The following is a 17,811-nucleotide window of genomic DNA, read 5'->3' as shown; positions in this document are numbered from 1 at the left end:
AGCTTCACTCCCATTTTAAACAGACTGCAGCTAAGCAAAAACCAGTTAAAGGCACTACCATCTCCTGCACAGGGACAGGCCAACAGACTGCCCTCCTGAGATGGACTAAAACTGATTCTGACAGCCACTGCTTTCAGCCCCAATTTTGCCAGAAAGAAAGAAATTCTCCAGCAATACTTTAAAAAAAATAAATCAACCTCTATGCACTTTAGAATGTAAAATAACAAGTGAATCCTTAGAACTCAAAGAGCTACCTAATTTTGAGTATTTTTTATACACTTGGTCTTCCCATGTATATACTGGCCTTTCGTCTTTCTCAGTGTCTGGCTCTTCTATCATCTTCTAAGCAGTGTCTGAGAGCTCCAGACATCCACAGATGATGGGTGCCTTTGATGAGTGGCAGTATTATTCCATAAAATGTGTTTATTTTAATGGGGAAAGGGGGCATATGTACACTCAAAGATATGTATATTTTCATTGTAAAAAAGCCAACTTTCTTCCTAATTTTTAATTGTTAAAAAGTATTTTTGGAGCTAAGGAGGCTCTTCAAAGGAGTTACTCCTTCCAGAGAGCCAGGCTGACACAGTTCTTTGTGACACATGTACTGGAGTTGTGCCTTTTCTACAACACTGGATTAAATAAACTTGTCAGAAGTATGGTTTTATCACAGTCTGGAATACCTGGTAATTCTGTTTTCCCTCTCATGTCCACGAGCACATGTGGAAACGTATCAGTGTCTTCTCCCTGCTCCTTTGTGTAAGCTTGCCTCCACCAGAGTGCTACTCAGAGCACCACGAGTCCCTTCACAGAAAGTGTGTGCAGAGAAAATGGCACTTCTGTGTGTAAAGGCACTAGACTACTTGGATCAAACACTCCGTCCAGAGAGACAGGGCCAGGTTCTCCTTTTCTTCATCTGTATGAAGTTTCAGGTCCTTGACAGGAACCGCTGAACCACTCCAAATTTGCTTTAGAGCATCCACATGTGATAAAGGAAAGCGAAGTCCATAAGCCTGAGGAGGGATACATTGTTTAGTACAAAAATAAGGTCACAAAAATAAGGTCACTTCATAAATTTTGCATAAGCTTAAATAATTTAAAATATATTATTTTTATATCCTTCACAAGTATGAAACTTGTTTCAGAAAAACTATTTACTTCAACTGTCATTAGATAATTCACAAAAGTCACCAATTCCCTATCCATCAACAACCTACCTTAAAGTTGTTGCAGAACACTTGCCATATGCCACACTTTTCCTGTAAGGTCACAGTTTTGTGTTTTAAAGCTGCTATCAATACATGTTTCACCACAAAGTTGACTGTGCAAGTGTCCTATCAGTCAAGTGAAATGGCAGTTGACTGCACACTGCATCTATAAATGCACATGACCTTTCAAATCACAAGTAATCCCAGCCAAAACTCAAACCTCAAGAAAGAGACTTTATTTCAGTTGGAACACACCTCTGTTTCCACCTGTGTTCCCATCATGTGTGTCTGTCTCAGGTTCTTCAGAGAATGATAGATGTAAACCATCTTCCGTTGAGCTTCGTCCTTTAAAAAAAATTATCAATGAGAAAATACTGAGGGCTTCAGTACTAGGCGAGTTAAAAAAAATTTCAACACCATGGAAAATCTTTTTGGGGGAATATAGGGGAGATAGCAGGATCCTCACTTTGTAGCTCTGGTTGGGGGAGTGTAGGGGAGATAGCAGGATCCTCACTTTGTAGCTCTGGTTGGGGGAGTGTAGGGGAGATAGCAGGATCCTCACTTTGTAGCTCTGGTTGGCTTGGAACTGGCTATATAGACCAGGCCAGTCTTGAATTCAGAGACCTGCCTGGGATGAAGACATATAGCATCATACCTGACCCCAAAGAAAAGCCTTGGTCCTCAAATGAAATGGGTTCAGTTCTGTACAGAACCCTCTGGGTACAGTTACAATACAACTGTTGATTCTTGAAGTCACTCTAGAGACAAGCCAGCGTGTTCAATTTATATGCCAGCTTATCAGTGAGTTTCTTCTTGATTTATCTGTACTTTGTCCTATCAAAGTATAGCATTCCTATGAATAAGCTGAAAAGTTATGAAGTGATCTATTGTTGAGATATAGAAGCTATTTTTACTAAAAATTCTATTTAAATTTCAGTAGTTTGTTACAAATGATCCACTCCCTTTGGTCTTTCACAGCATTTATTATTCCTTTGTCACTGAATAGCTAAACGTCTGAGCAACATATAATGTCTCAGACTTATTATCAGAATCATTAGGATTGTTTTTTTAACGAGATATGGGTGTGTACTTTAGTGGTTTTATGTCATCCTTCTCCAAGCTTAGCCCTGATGGCTAAAACCTGGCCTTTGTGGCCCCCTCAATGCTTAGGAATTATTAGGTAAAGCCACAAGGTATGGAATAGTTCTCACAGACTTAGTATTGTTTAGAGGGTTAAAAAAAAAAAGAAATCATAAGCAGAGAGGATCCATTTCAAACCATATAAAACCTACAATGTTCTTTAAAAAAAACAAAAAACCTAAAAACCTTACCTTTTTATGTTTTGCCTGCATGTATGTCTGCATACCACCTACATGTCTGCACCCTAGAGAGGGCAGAGGCCACTGGATATCCTGGAACGTACAGAGTCCAGAGGAGGACATCAAATGCTCTCATACTGGAGTTATGGATAGCTGCCACATGGGTGCTGAGAACTGAACCTGCTCTTAACTACGAAGCCATCTCTAGCTACAGAAATTTATAACTTTAGAAAGCTTTCCTATCAGCCAGTTTGGAGAACCAGTGAGTAAAAAGGGCAAATTACAGGGCATAGATTTGTTCTCTACGATCTATACTATAGAACTGAAGCCTGATCTCTGCAGCATAAAGAATGATGGGGACTAAGAGAAACTCAAACAAGGCCTTCAGTTGTTGAAGAGCAGTGTAGCCTGCAGTAGATCAGGAAGCAAAGATCAGATGCACTCACATGGGGAAGAGGACTCGAGATGAAGGCAAGCCCTCAACCAACCAACAGGCAGGGGAGTGCAACAGGAACTGTGAGACGGGCATGACGGCACTGGAATAACCCGAGATTCATAACCCGAGACTCAGAGAAAGTATGCATAGAGGAAATCTCTTCCCTCTGGATACTCACAGAGTCATTCTCATCTGGCCCTACTGTGAGGACAATGTGGTCTTTAAATTGCAGTCTTACTATGCTGTCCAATCTTGGCAACTTTTCACCTGGAACAGAAAGCCAGCCATCAAAAAGGAAACAAAGGCTTTTAGCTCACATTCTCCCGAGTATTCACCTCCAACACCCATCATGATAACTGAAAGTGCAGCTTGCACCTCCATGGATCTCATAGTGATATAGACATATCATTGGGTAAATAGTGACAGAAGCACGAGTATGGGGCTCGTGGGAGAGTGCTTACTTAGCATGCACAGGCCCGTGGGAGAGTGCTTACTTAGCATGCACAGGCCCAGTATTCAACTCCCAACACCACACACAAAGAGCACACTCAACAGGGTAATCCCATCAAAGCACAGGGACAACTGTGTGGAATGACCTGAGTGACAATGAGCACACAATTTAGTCTGTGAGTGAAGCACTGTATTCCTTAAGATCCACCACAGAAAAACTAAAAAAAAAAAAAAAAAAAAAAAAAAAAAAAGTCCACTACAGAAAAACAGTCTATTCTTTCTAAAGCAGACTTAACAAAAGAACCATCACGAAAAACAAGCTGGCTTTATAGGGACATCTGGATGGGAAAGTATTACGGAATCATAAGCTTACTGACTATAGTAACTAAACTAAGGAAAATATTAGATAAACACTCTTGAACATATGCAAAGATTTATTTAGCAAATTCTGTTCTCCAAAAGATTGATGCATTACTGGTAAAATATGCCACTTTGAATAGGTGCAATCAAAATTAAATTCTTAACTTCCCTCAAAGATTGTATAATAAAAATGTATCTGAGTCACTATAAGTAGGGACTTTATGTACTTTAGTGTTTGTTGCCTAGTGATAGGTGAGACTTGTACAATAGGAAGATTCTTCTGATACAGAACTGGCCAAATTAGCACTAAGTTTCAGCACTCCCTTGAGCACTGTTGAACAGAACATCACTGTCAGTCAAGATTCCTGTATGACTGATCAACATGAAAAGGAGCCACCAAACACAGAGATATCAGTGACCCAACATCCTCTACCCTGGTTCCTGAATGAAGGTGCTATTTATCTGAGGTTTGACTTAAGCCTCAGTCTTCCCACTCACCGGGTATTATCCAGAAGAGTCTCACTTACTTCCGGACACCACCAATCCATACCAATGTTTTGCTCCCGTGAGTCCTCAGCAAACTCTGATTTACACCCTGTAAATCCTTCCTAGTGCCTTTTAATGGCGCTACTACTCCACAGCTGTCAATATGTGCAGCCTTCCCATTGCAGCAAGTCAAAATATACTACTTAGAATCTGAGGGTGTGTTCTTGGTAGTTTTTGCACCTATTTGCAGCAAGGGCGTTGCATATCCGCTGAAGACTAGACTCATAACTTGGGAGATCCATGCTGTCTTTTATTTCACCTGGTGGCAACAGCATTTTAACAAGCTTACATTGATTCTAACAAGATTATGACAGTATTCAAGTTCTTCAACATTTCTAAAGATGAATAAAAGAGTACTCATAAGTACATTCCTTAACCAAAATTAGTTCTTTCTTCCTGTCACACTGCCAAGTGAGCTCTAACAAATGCCTTGGAAGGCTAATGAGGACAGCATACCTGTGAACCCACACACACTAAGGAGAGATCACTGCCCACATGAAGCCTCAAGTGTCTCATGTGCTCCATCCACCCAAAGTGGCGACCAGCCAGTAGAGTATGTCCCCCAATGACCCCAGCACCCAGAGGGACAGAGCAAGCTCCACCTGGCTCCAGCATCTCTGTTCCATTTCCCATGTGGTAAGGGGGGAGTCTGTGCATGATGAAATCCTTCTTCATGTCTGATGGCAGCAGTTCTTTTCTACCTTCCAGCTGGTCTGCCAGAGTCCTCAGAAAGTCGCTCAACTGTTTTGTTGCAAGAGCTGGGGTTTCCGCCTGCTGGAAGGAAAGAGGTGAACCTTGACTGGATGCTGTTCAAGGCAGCTGCCCAGGTCATGGTTTTCACTGCAGTATACTGAGCCTCAATCCCCACACGATAGCCTAGCAACCACTGACATAAATCATGCTATTCCATGGTGGGGAGGGACAGCCTGGATCTTAAGAAGGAAACCTGTTAGTACCTCCTTATAGGCAACATTTACCTTATGTTGTCTATCATTTGTAAAAATATAAATAAAAACAGTAAATTTTCAGGATTTTGCTTGGAAAAAGGGATCCTTGCAGATATAGGTCAGTCCAGGCTCTGTCTTTGGAAAACAAGTCACTCACCTAAGGCTGCTGATTGCCTAGGTAATGAATGCAACCTTCGTTCTACTTAGCCCCAGTCAACATACTGCTTGAGTACTCCTGCTCCAAATGCAGGAGGTCAGGAAAGCAAAAAGCATGTGAAGTCCCAGGTGCCTCCTCTCCAGCTGGGCACCTGATGCAGATACATGCGCTCAGTACAGACTAATGGCCATATGTATATTTGTTCAACCATCTATTCAGCCAATATTCCCAGTCTTGCTACTGTGAGAATACACAAAACACTTTTGAACAAAAGTCAAAGATGGCCTCAGATGAATTGCTCCGCATGAAGCAACACTCCATTCGCTTTGTAAATCCTGTTGCTTAGCAGGCCAGCAGAGCAGGCTAGCTTGCTTCATCTGAGAAGGTCTTGGGTCCCTAAGAGGCAGGGCTTCACACTCGCCTGGTGCCTCCCTGGCTTGCCACCTGTTTCTAACTGCTTCTGTTCTCACCATGAGCATCCGTAGAGGCATTCCAGCCCTTAATGCCACATCTTCCTTTGCAGTGTCAAATACAAGCCCCGAAATGGAATCCAAAAGGAAATCTCCCCATGAACTAGAACATGAAACAAGAAAATAAAATAACCAACATTGTTAACGAACAAACAATATATGCAAACACCCATTACTAGCAAAAACTGTAACTGGGTTCCTACTGCCATTTCTGAGCACTCAGAAAATTAAACAGATACTACCACAAGGAAGGAATTTCAGACGATCAAACTAAATACAAGCCTCTATAGGGACAGCTTTAAGGGAAATTTCAACATTCAGTAAAAGTCCTAGAAAAAAAATCCTACAGCCAACAGAAATTCACTTAGGGTAACAGACAGATCTCTGTATTTTGTAATTACTTGAACAGTGATAGGCCTCATTCTACTTAGTAAAAGGAAAGCTGATCCTCAGTAAAATATACACCAACATCAACGGTTTAAACAAAACTGATTTCTCATCGTGGATTTACTGGGGTAGAGAATAAGCCAGTGGCCAAAACTAACATCTAGAGATAAATATCAGTGTTCAATTAACTTCACCTCCTCTGAGGTGGTTAGAAAGTCTCACTTCCTCCTCTGTGGCAGTTAGAGTTGGCTCTTGCCCAAGGTATACCAGTTTAAGTAAGACAAGCACTCTGTGGGGTTGCTTTCTTTAAACACTTCTTAGCTTGTTTAAGTTTTTCCCATGTCACCAGCAGATTTCAAATTGAGGGCTACAGGCAAAATGGAATCACAGTAAGGCACTGCTTCTCAATAAGAAAAACCAACACTTTCTTGGTTCTCAACCTAGAAGGGTGAGAAAGGAGGGCACAAGAGCCTCTTGAGAGGCACTTTCCCCAAAGTAGCCACTGCTTTGTGGTCATACAGATGTGTGACTTAATGCCACAGCCTCCACACACTTGCTGAACATGGAGGACAGAAGATCTCTGGACAAGGGAAACAAATGCCCCTTCGCAGGGTTTTAGGTGGAATCCCATGTCAACAGATCATAGAGGAATTTGATGGCAGATAAACAGTGTTCTTCCAAGAGTAAAAATATTAATCTTAAGAGTTTCCAAAAATCAGGAGTACCTCCAGGAGATCCTGAGGGCTTTGCTCAGGCATTATCTAATAGCCCCAGCTATTCCAGTGATGCCTCTTTGAGAGGTTTGAAGAAGAGGCTGTACATTTCTTTATCACAGTGGGAGACCAGGGTCAAGGCACAGAAACACCTCTGAAGTCTGGCTCCTGCATTTCCTACCAAAGCAGACTGGGTACATGAGCCACATGATGCTCACTCACAGCCCAGGCCAGCAACCTGGAACTTGGGAAACTTTTCCTTCGCCTCAGCTGACTGAAGAAAGATTGGGTGTTCCCAGAAGCATCCTACCAGATCTTCGTTTCAGGAATGGGAGAGAGAGCCAGGCAAGTACTTAACAGCAAAAGCAAAAATACGTAGGTTTAGGGTCACAAGAGATGGACGGAATTGATGATAGTATTACAGATACAAGGTATAAAGGGAAAGGAAGAAGTGGGAAAAAAACCAGGGTTGGCCAGATGGATCAAGGAATAATGGCACTTGCAAGGAATGCCTGATTGTGACCCTGGAACTCACATGGAAAGGAAACAACACAAACACATGCGCATGTATACAAACACACACACACACACACACACACACACACACACACACACACACACACACACACACACACACACGAGGCTTAGAGTGGTTAAAAGAACTTGAGGACATAGTTTTGGTTACCAGCACAACCAGATCATGGCTCACAACTATTTGTAACTCTAATTCCAGGGAATCCAGCACCCTCTTGTGGCCTCTGAAGGTAGTAGGTACACATGCAATACATATAGCCAAACAGCAATTCACACAAAATAATCTTTAAAGTCAGGGGAAAAAAAAAGGAAACCAGACAGCAACAGAAATAGAAAAACAGGATCAAGAAGGTAAGAATTCTATCATGGATCCACCAATGCTCCCTACCAAGCAGAATTAGGAAATAAGGGATTAACTGTGTGAGAGTATTGACGGGGTTACCAGAAGATACACAGACATTTGTAGGGCCATCTTATGTCATTGACAAGGTTCAGATGCTTTGGCCTGGAACTGTCAGGGTTCCTCTAACTCACTCCTACAATTGTCCCTACTCTTCTTTTTGCACGTGCGTGAATAAATGTGATGATATGCAGGACCGTGTGCATGCCGTGGCCAGACACCTGATGTCCTCCTTTATCACTCTGCCGTATTCCTTTGAGACAGGTCTCTTAACAGAACCTAGAGCCATGATGGCAGCCAAGTCCCAGTGAGCCTCTTGTCCCTGCTGTCCACGAGCACTGAGGCTATAGAGGCATGCACACCATTGCAAACTCCTTTTCTTTTCCATGGATGCTGATATCCCAACTCATGCTCACCTTACCACCAAGCCATTTCCCTGTGCTCATCTTGACCCGCTTCAGAGATTTCTTGTTCTTTACCTAGTCAGAGTTGCAAAGTACTTTTCAAAATGGAAACCTTAATACAAACTCAGGCCTTCGAACTGAGTACAAGTGGCACTAACCCCAGGCCGGCAGGCTGCAGCTTTGTCCCCCAGTAAGTCTCCTGAACACAGTGAGTTTCACAGTGCAGTCATGAGGAAAAAGATACACTTACTAATGCATTTTCAGTAGGAGGGACTTAATGTGCCTTGGTCCTGGAATGCCTTCTACCTACCTTTTGACCCACATCTATTTAACTATCCATTAAGACTCAGTCAGCTGTATGTCAAGTCTTCTCTGAGCCCAGCCCTGATACCCAAGCTGAGCTGAGCACATTCCTCTAAGCTCCAAGGATCTCTCTGCAACTGTGATACACCCACCGCTACAGGTTGTAGTGGGAATTTTGGTTCCTTTAAAAACTCAGAAATGTTATGTGATTATGTTTTTGTTTTAGTCCCAGGTGTGGCATATAGGGCTGCTTCAGACTGTCCACAGCAGCTGACTATAATGTGTCCCATGCTTTGACAGGGACGTGATTTTGCAGCTGATGACAGTTTGCATTTGGAATTTTGGGGACTCCTCAGAGGGTCTATAAATGCTAGAGCTCCAAGACAGGCAGCTGCTGCTCCTCCTGCTACTGTGGTCTGTAAAGTGGTCGTGTGCATAGAGAATTGGATACCCTATTGGTGAACATCAACCCTGTCCCAAAGAACTCAACGCCTCTAATCATCAACAAGCAGTCTAACGACACGGACGCTTTCTTTCCCCTCTAACCTTCTTTCTCTCCAACCTAGCGTTTGAGGGTGGAAGGGACTGGGGTGGAGAAGGGTAGGAAGAAAAAAGAACCCAATAAAGTAGCCCTAAGCACAGTTACCACAGGCTTTCTCTTCGCTTTGCTTTTCCTTCCCTTTCTAAGAGACCTCTCTCCTTTATTTAGGCACTTTCTAGTATCCCTATCTATCTATCTATCTATCTATTTATCTATCTATCTATCTATCTATCTGCAGTATCTCATATGAGAGAGAGAGAGAGAGACAGAGACAGAGAGAGACAGAGAGAGAGATATCTATGATGATCACAGACTATGTAGACAGGCCAGTCACACATGGAAACACAAATATGGAGGGAGTCCACACAATGTAAGAGATAGTGGACAACTCCCTCGAGTCTATCCTGAGTATGTCTGCTCTGGGCCATCCCTCAGAGTTGTCCTAAGACAGTAGGTTAGAAAGCAAAGGCCTTACTTGTTCTGGTAGGTGCTAATGGTCACGTGAGTCGAGTGGGCCAGGCCTGCAGGAGTTTCTGCCTGATGAATGGTCCCTCTGGGGAAGTACAACAAATCACCAGGCTAAAGGAAGAAGACAGTAGTAAGTACACAGCACAGTCTTTTCTGCTCTAAGAAGATATACTTGTTTTTCAAGTTTAAGTTCTCCATTCTAGAAATCACTACACATTCCAGGGACAGTCTGTGTGCTGGGCTCAGGTGGTGTCAGTGAGCCTGTCACTGTCATTATTTTCAAAGTGACACCAGATATACCTGAAACTACCCCCACAGGATTGAGATCCAAAAAGGTAACACCCTGTTTCTGGGTGGCTACTCCCTCCCTCTCGGTCAAGTTAGGGCTCTCAGTCATAGGACCAGTGCAACCTGCTTAGCTGCCCTTGGCCTTCGTTTATCACCAAAATGGGACAACAGGCCCAAAGCCTACAGCATTATCAAGGGATTAAGGAACTGCTGTTTCCAGGTGCTGGGGCAGCAATGGGGGTATGGTAACATCACTCTAGTACTCATCTCTTGAGAACTGCCTTTAGATCTCCTTGAGAGGATCTACTGTATCATATCTACCCTGTACTCCTCAGAGCCTACCCCAGCAAAGCATGCAGTGTAGAACATAGATGTGTGTGTGTGTGTGTGTGTGTAAAATAATAAAAAAAAAATCCAATCCCTATCTAAACTTAAAACCTGAATGTAATTAAAAATTACTAGTTTTCATGGATAAGCTGCGTCCAGTCTGTCCCTTTTCTCTCTCCTAAACAAATGATAAAGTCTGGGAGACAGAGTTCAAATACATCATAAGCTTAAAGGGAATTTAAAAGATTTTCTTCAAAGTAAGAGAAAATATACATGTATAGGTATATATGTATATATGTAAGTGTGTATGTATGTAGTGCATATATATGCATATATTTATGTAGTGTGTGTGTATATATATATGTGTGTGTGTGTGTATATACATATATATATATATTTATATTCTTAAGAGCTTGCTTGGCTGCTGGTGTGCTCTGAATGACACCAAAATGGCAGTACTTCAAGCAAATAAGCATTCTTTTGACATTGACACCTACTGTTTCTTGTTTCTGTGCTACCCTAAGTGAGGTCTTTACATATATACTTCACTCACTCCACAAGAATCTGAATATTCACCCCCAGGCATTTTGGAGAAGACAAGGAGGCAGATCCTGCCCAGGAGGAATGAAGCTCTGCCAACAGTGAGGCCAATTTGAGACTCTGGCCTCTGGGTCTACTATAAATTAAATCTGTGGTATTACAACAATCACTATGCTAACACAGACGTACAGATACTTCATCCAAGGAAATTTTACTATAAAGGAAGCATGAAAACGATATATTCCAATCCCCACAGACTGCAAAGTAAATATTATGATCTCCTGATTTAGATAATTTATTTGCTAAAGGGCACGGCAGCTAAGTGACTTAAGCTTAATTCAACTCTAACTGCCACACTCCAAGGCAGCAGAAGGACTCCTGCTTCCTGAAGCCCCCACTAGACCCACGGCAGAGGCTAGCACTAGAATGGTGGGAACCTTGATAAGGGCTTTGGAGTTCTCACTGAAGCCCCCTCACTCCTGCCGAACAGTGTGGTGGTTTGAAAGAGAATGGCCCACATAGGCTCGTAAGCCTGAGTACTGGCTCCCCATTGGTGGCTGCTTGAGAAGGAGTAGAAGTTGTGGTCGTGTTGGAGGCAGGTTTCCAGCACCCCCAGTGCACTCTCTCTGCCTGTCTGCAGTGTAAGCTGTGAGCTCTCAGCTGTCCCTGCCCCGTGCTGTCATTCTACCATCATAGACTCTAATCCTCTGAAATCACAAGCCCAATTAAGTGCTTTCTTTTATGAGTTACTTTGGTCACAGTGCTTTATCCCAAATCCATTTGAAGAGGCCTACTGAGTAATCTTGGGATTACAGGCCCGCAGCAGAGCCGAATGTGAGCAGTACACTAGAACAACGCATTCTGAACGGGTATGACTGTGCTCCAATGAACTATTTAGAAAGCCAGAATTCTGGCCAATGAGCTGTTGTCTGATGACACCTCAGTCATCATTATTTATTCAAATTTCCTGTAATATAGGCACCTATTTCCTGTAATATAGGCCTAGCCACTGGCAGGCAAATCTTAAAATCAAGAAAGAGATATAGGTATAGACATGAATTAAGCACTAGGAATACCCTCAAGGTGCAAGAAATATGAGAACAGTAGCTACACACAAATTGTTCTAAGGTAAGAAGCTTTGAAACAGTCTAAGTCAATAAGCACTGAAGAAAAGTATGTAAGTCTTTTAGGAATGGGCAAGAAGCTTCTTGTCTCCCTACATCCCTTTCTCAAGATGTTCTCCTGCCTGAGCCTGGCTATGTTGCCATCCAAACTCACTGCAGAGAGTCCAAGGAAGTAATATATACATACACATATATATGATCCCCGGAGAGGCCCACGAGCACTTTCCTAGCTACTACTCATCTAGCAACTCTATGCTAGGAGGGCAGGAGCTACACCATGAGGAAGAAAGCGGGTGGTACTGGAATTTTGCCAAGAAAAGGAAGGCATCCACATCTGTGCTCTGCTGACTGACTTTCATGTAGAGAAATTGGCCAAGGCCAAACCTTCCACGCATTTATTCTAGAGAAGTTAGTGAATTCAACTTACTTCCATTGAGCTGGAGCATACATGGAGACATGTTTTTTGGAAAATGAACAGAAGACTAACTTAGCTCTTACAGAAGCCACCTGATGTTGTAGGCTACAGTGAAAGCTACTCAGTGCTGCAATCCTCAGGATACACTCACTCCCACAGAGACGTTTACACTACCTCGAAACTGCCTGAGCTTGTCACACATAACGAGTTGCAGAGATGTGCTGCATGCCCTTCCCATACCTTCAGCAGGAAGTCATGTGTTGGTGTGCCAATGCGGTCCTCAGGCTCCACACTGTACTCGTGTGCCAGGGGCACAGTTGGGGAGTACAGGCGCCAGTGTTTCTCCCCCTCCAGCTGCAGAATAAAAACCTACAGGAAATAACAGACCAGAGAGCATCAGAAAGACCAACAACTTGTGGGCAAAAAGCTTCTAGAACATGCATCAGAAACGCATGTTCCTTACACAGACATAAGCTGCCACCACTAGTAATTTTTAAGCAGGGTAATCCAGAATCTCGGTGTTGGACACTGATTCCGCTCACCCTGTCAGACAGCTCTGGGCTCTTTATATATTCCACTACCTTTTCAATCTTCTATCAGCTGGGCAGCTGAAAGCATAATCTCTAATAGAAAAGTCTGTATAAGTGAATGCCCCAAAAGCTTAAACATTACAATGGCCTTGGAAGAGAGGAAAACACTGTAGTTTTTTTATTCTTCATTTGGCTAAAACTATCTAAATATTCTATTAAGGATATAAAAAACAAAACAAAACACACTTTTGGACAATGTGTTTATAGCAAATAGCTCTCAGAGGAACAAAAAGGGACTTTTGTTAGATCTATGTTTACACCTTGTGTAAGTACAAAAATAAAACTACAAAATATCCAAGCCAATGAGTTAAGGTTTTTTTGGAGCCACATAAGAATGAAATCAACACTTGTCCACATGCCAGGGCTTAAGTAGAACCAGGACCTTCATTCAAGTTGCACCAAGATTTTCACACATGGAAAGAAATACACATTGTTGGCAACCACTGAAAATGACAAAGTGAAAGCAAATCTAAGGCTTTGTGATCTCACCTTATATTACTTTGTAATTTTTTAAGTAGATTTTCTTTTATAGGTAAGTTACAAAAAAAAAATATCCTGTTTCTAAAGACTGTATTAGCATTTCATCAGCAAGGCTGCAGCAATGCCCCTGCTTTGAGAAGGAGCAGGAAGTCAGTTTGCAGGCATATGCTTAACATGCAACACTGAGACAAGGTCAGGATCTTAGGGAAGACACACGTTAAAAAGAATGTTTATTCTCCTGGCTCAGCTATTGTCTGAGAGGCTTACTGCCTGCTTCTGCTAACCTCCATACAATCTAATGTAGGCCTGGAATGTTTTCAGTCTGAGACTTGCTGCTTAATAAGCTCACCCTTTCTTGTTCTTACTGAACTCTGACTGGCTGGTTCAACTCAGCTCAAACTCCTCTCTAAGCTGACTGATTCAATCTGGCTTCTCACTTAGCAAGAATGCTCTGCTTGGCCTCCAACTAACTCCAGCAATCTGCTGTAATCTCCTCGCCCCTTCTCAATCTCTAGTTCATTCGGTCTTCACCGGAGCTCTCTCTCTGCCACCTGTCACTTGATTACTGTCCCAGTAAAACTGCTTCACTGCACCTCCCCACTGCACTGCCCCGTTAAGTAGCTTCCCTTTCCTTGTGAGAGTTGGGCATATCCTACTCCATCAAATCTTTCTAAGTCATCACGTTTACTGCCACTTAACTAGACATCACTTTCAAACATGGATGCTTCCTTCTACAAACTAATTTTACCTTCATTTTTTGAGATTAAAGGCACGTACCACCACACCTGGACCTAAGCTTTTCTTTACCTGAAATTTGCTCTAGACCAGGCTAAACTTGAACACAGATCTGCTTGCCTCTGTCTCCTGGATTAAAGGTGTGTCTGTATTCCAGCCAGATCACACAGATCTAGAAGATCTTTGGATGTGATCTCTTGCCAGAGTAGCTATGTTCTGAGTTAAAACTCTTCTACAGACAACAGCCACAGACATGGTCCAAGAGCCCTCAAGAGCAATGAAGTCAACCCTGACAACTGAACAAGTCTGTCTCTCATCAGCTTGTTCTCCAGCCTGGACAATGTTTCCTCTCTTACCTCCACATCATCATAATGGGGAGGAAGGCCCTGAGATCCTGCAGGAGTTATGTATACATTCGAGCCCACTAAGGAACCAAAGTAGCATTCCAGCTTCTCCTGGATCCTCCAAAGCTCATCCTTTGACAAACAAAAAAGAAAAGAGTATGAATAGAAAATAAGAAAGAAAATTCAATTAGCATGTCTCTGCTGTACAATTATTACAGACCAGATAATTAAACAATACAAGGTTCCTGAGAAATCACTGAAGTGCATACACTCTAGGTAACAGATTTTATTGGGTAAATTAGAGACTGGCAAGAAGAAACAATTCAATACTTTTAAGAGCTCGCTGTGGCTTTGGGATGTAGAATGGACTGCAGAAATTCAAGAGACGTCTCTGGAAGCTTCTGGTTAAGCAGCACAAGCAAGGAATAAACAGAGCAGTTAGAGCAGCAAGGAGGAAGGAAAAGGGAAGTGGAAGTGGAGAGGGCTCTGCAACAAAGGAGGAAAACAGCAACAAGCCGCTTCCTGACTTGACCCATAAGCTGCTTCCATTTACTGAGCTGGGAAAAGAAGTATACAGGGGCTGGCAGTAGCTCAGCCAGTAAAGTGCCTGCCACATAAGACATAGAGAGCTGAGACAGAATCCCCAGCGTTCACTCTGAGTGCCTTTAACCCCAGCTCTAGGAAGGCAGTGACTGTCTAGCCTAAGTAGGAGGTCTAGACTCACTGGCAGATCCTGCCTCAAAAAGAAAAAGAAAAAGAAAAAAAAAAAGAAAGGGAAAGGAAGGAAAAAAGGGAGAAAAACAGTGTCTCTAGTCTTCACCATGTATGTATGCATTCGTGCTCATGCACATATGTGCACATGCATACAAACATACATACATACATGCACCCACTTAGCCCCCCACCCTTTCTGTACCTACAGGCCCCACCTGTATCCCCCACCCGAACACAGTTTTCAGAAGGACAAAATAAAAATGTTCTAAGCTGAAATGTTAACTTTGCGATGCTAGGATTTCTGTGATGGCTTGAAGTCAGTCTGGTGCTCTAACAGGAAGGGCAGGAATTTACAAGTGGGAACCCCTGAAAAGCAAATATTTAAATGACTGCATAACAATCCTGCCTCATGGTGGAGATCATTCTCTCCAGTTTACAAGTAAGGAAGCTGCAGCACAGAAGCACACAACTATTCACTGGCACCAAGCCTCCAATGCTGGCAGCCCAGCTCCACAATCCATACCTTCAAGACAATTTGGAAAAGCCAAGTCACCGACTGTGGCGATCTGAATAAAAATGGCCCCATAGACTCATCCGGGCTGGGCCATAGTAGGTGGTGCCTTGCTGTTGGAGTAAGTGTGGTCTAGTGTGTGCCTGGGGGGTGGGCTTTGACGTTTCAGAAGTTCAAGTTTCTCTCTCTTCCTGCTGCCTGCTGACCCAGAACTCTCCAACAACCTCTCCAGCACCATGTCTGCCTGCACACCGCCATGCTTCCCACCATGACGATAATGGACTAAACCTCTGAACTGTAAGCCAGCCCCAATTAAATGTATTCCTTTACCACAGTGCCACAGTAATGGTGTCTTATCATAGCAATAAAAACGCTAAGACCTAAAACCTCACAGATCACCTTGATGCTCCATGTGCCTTAAAATATAGTTAACAGGACAAAACACAGAGATCTCTACCATACACAAAAATCAGTCACCCCATTAGACACACTCTACAGGTGCAATGTTACTTTAGTAATGTTAGAAAGTTGGAGTCTTTGGTTTTTATAATTCCATAATACCTAAAACATCTACCTATAGCTGTCGGAGTTTCAACACATATAACCAGGTACTGGGGAGATGGCCCAGTGGGTAAGAACACCTGCACCTGCGCTCAACCAGAAAGGCCTGAGTTCAGCTCCTTAGTGTTGGGATTCTGCTTCAGTCTGCCTACCTGTGATGTCACTGCCTCCCTACTGTGGGGGCGTGGCCCTGCCTAGTATATAAAAGAGCAGACCTACCTTGCCTCTCTTTCTCTCTTATCCTCTGTCTCTGTCCCTCTCCCTCTGTCTGTCTCTCTGAGGTACCTCTCTCCCCTTTCCTTCTTCCCCATGCTCATTTAATAAACCTTTTATAATATCTGTTGCCTGGCATCTTATTATCTTATCATCTTACTTTCTTATTTTAAATCACTACACTTAGTCCTCACGGAAAAGCAGATGTGGCAAAGTATGTTTGTAATGTCAGTACTGGGAGATGGAGGGCAGAGACAGTTGGATGCCTAGTGCTCATTGACTACACAATCTAAATAAATGGTTAGCTCAAGGTTCAGTGGGAGACTCTAATCTCAAATTATAAGGTGGAAAACAATACAAAAAAAACACCCAGCACCCTTCCTGTGCCCCACACATGCCTCAGGAGTGAGCCATCGCACCCTCTCCCCAACACACACAGCAACTTCATGTAAAAGAACAGATTCTCCCAAGTTCAAATGTATTTAAAGACCAAATAGATGGCATACATTCTCAAAGTGATCTCCATCAGCAAATCAGACAGTCAATCTTAAGCTGATGTGTAGATAAATGCTACTGCTCTGCCATGGGGAGGTCCACTACCTTAAACCTCTGCGGTTGGTGGAACTGAATTGTCGCCCTCTTCTGATCAAAGTCTCTTCTCAGCTGAAGAAAGTGTGCTTTGCCGTCCTTATTTAAAACCTTCTTCTTCCCACTGATGCTCCGGCAGACGTTCACATCTCTTCCGTAGTACACCCCTTGGTTGCAGAGACTTTTCAGATCTGAGAGTCTGAACAGAGACTGGTAGTATGTGGCCAGCGAAGGGTCATCCCTCTGAATGAGAAGAGGCTTTTGTTCCCAGAATTCCTTGAAAAAGGTCTCTACCTTGACAGGTGAGATTAAACTTTCAAAAAGACTACTGGGGCTGTCAAAATTTAATACAGAAAGCCTGCCAGATACCTCCACCTTCACCTGCTTGCAGGGAACAGATTCTTCTGCCTTCCCCCTTTCTGTAGGCTTTGCTTTCTTTGGCATTGTTCACAAGTAGGGAGGAAATGCAACCTACCAAAAGAATGAAAGACGTGGTTAGGTTTGCAGGAGTGCCATGCGTGACTGCGTCCACATCATCTCTTTGAGAACTACTTCCTCCAGGATGAGACAGACTAAAGCCAGTGTCATGTCTTCCAAGATGACTCAGTCTTAAAATAACACTCAGTTTGTACATTCATCTAAAGGAAAACATGTATACAAGCACTAAGTCCTGGAAATCATTATTAATTAGGAGAGTTGATTATCCCAAATTAAGTCACTCAACTCTCCCAGCAGTTCTTA

General features: G+C 43.0%; 1 protein-coding gene across 1 annotated transcript; it reads right to left on the bottom strand.

The window, feature by feature from the left end:
• Positions 1–586: 586 nt before the first annotated feature.
• On the bottom strand, positions 587–17,580 carry Riox2 (ribosomal oxygenase 2). Its single transcript, XM_051150099.1, has 9 exons — positions 17,083–17,580; positions 14,496–14,615; positions 12,575–12,703; positions 9,648–9,751; positions 5,891–5,993; positions 4,919–5,090; positions 3,139–3,227; positions 1,461–1,550; positions 587–1,010 (listed from the first exon to the last, which is right to left on the bottom strand). The coding sequence occupies exons 1-9, from the start codon at positions 17,512–17,514 to the stop codon at positions 852–854; spliced, it is 1,398 nt and encodes a 465-aa protein (XP_051006056.1). The 5' UTR covers positions 17,515–17,580; the 3' UTR covers positions 587–851.
• Between the last annotated feature and the right edge of the window lie 231 nt (positions 17,581–17,811).

Source organism: Acomys russatus, chromosome 8 (genome assembly GCF_903995435.1).
Source record: "Acomys russatus chromosome 8, mAcoRus1.1, whole genome shotgun sequence".
NCBI classification, from domain to species: domain Eukaryota; kingdom Metazoa; phylum Chordata; class Mammalia; order Rodentia; family Muridae; genus Acomys; species Acomys russatus.
This window is presented reverse-complemented; position numbering and strand designations above follow the sequence as displayed.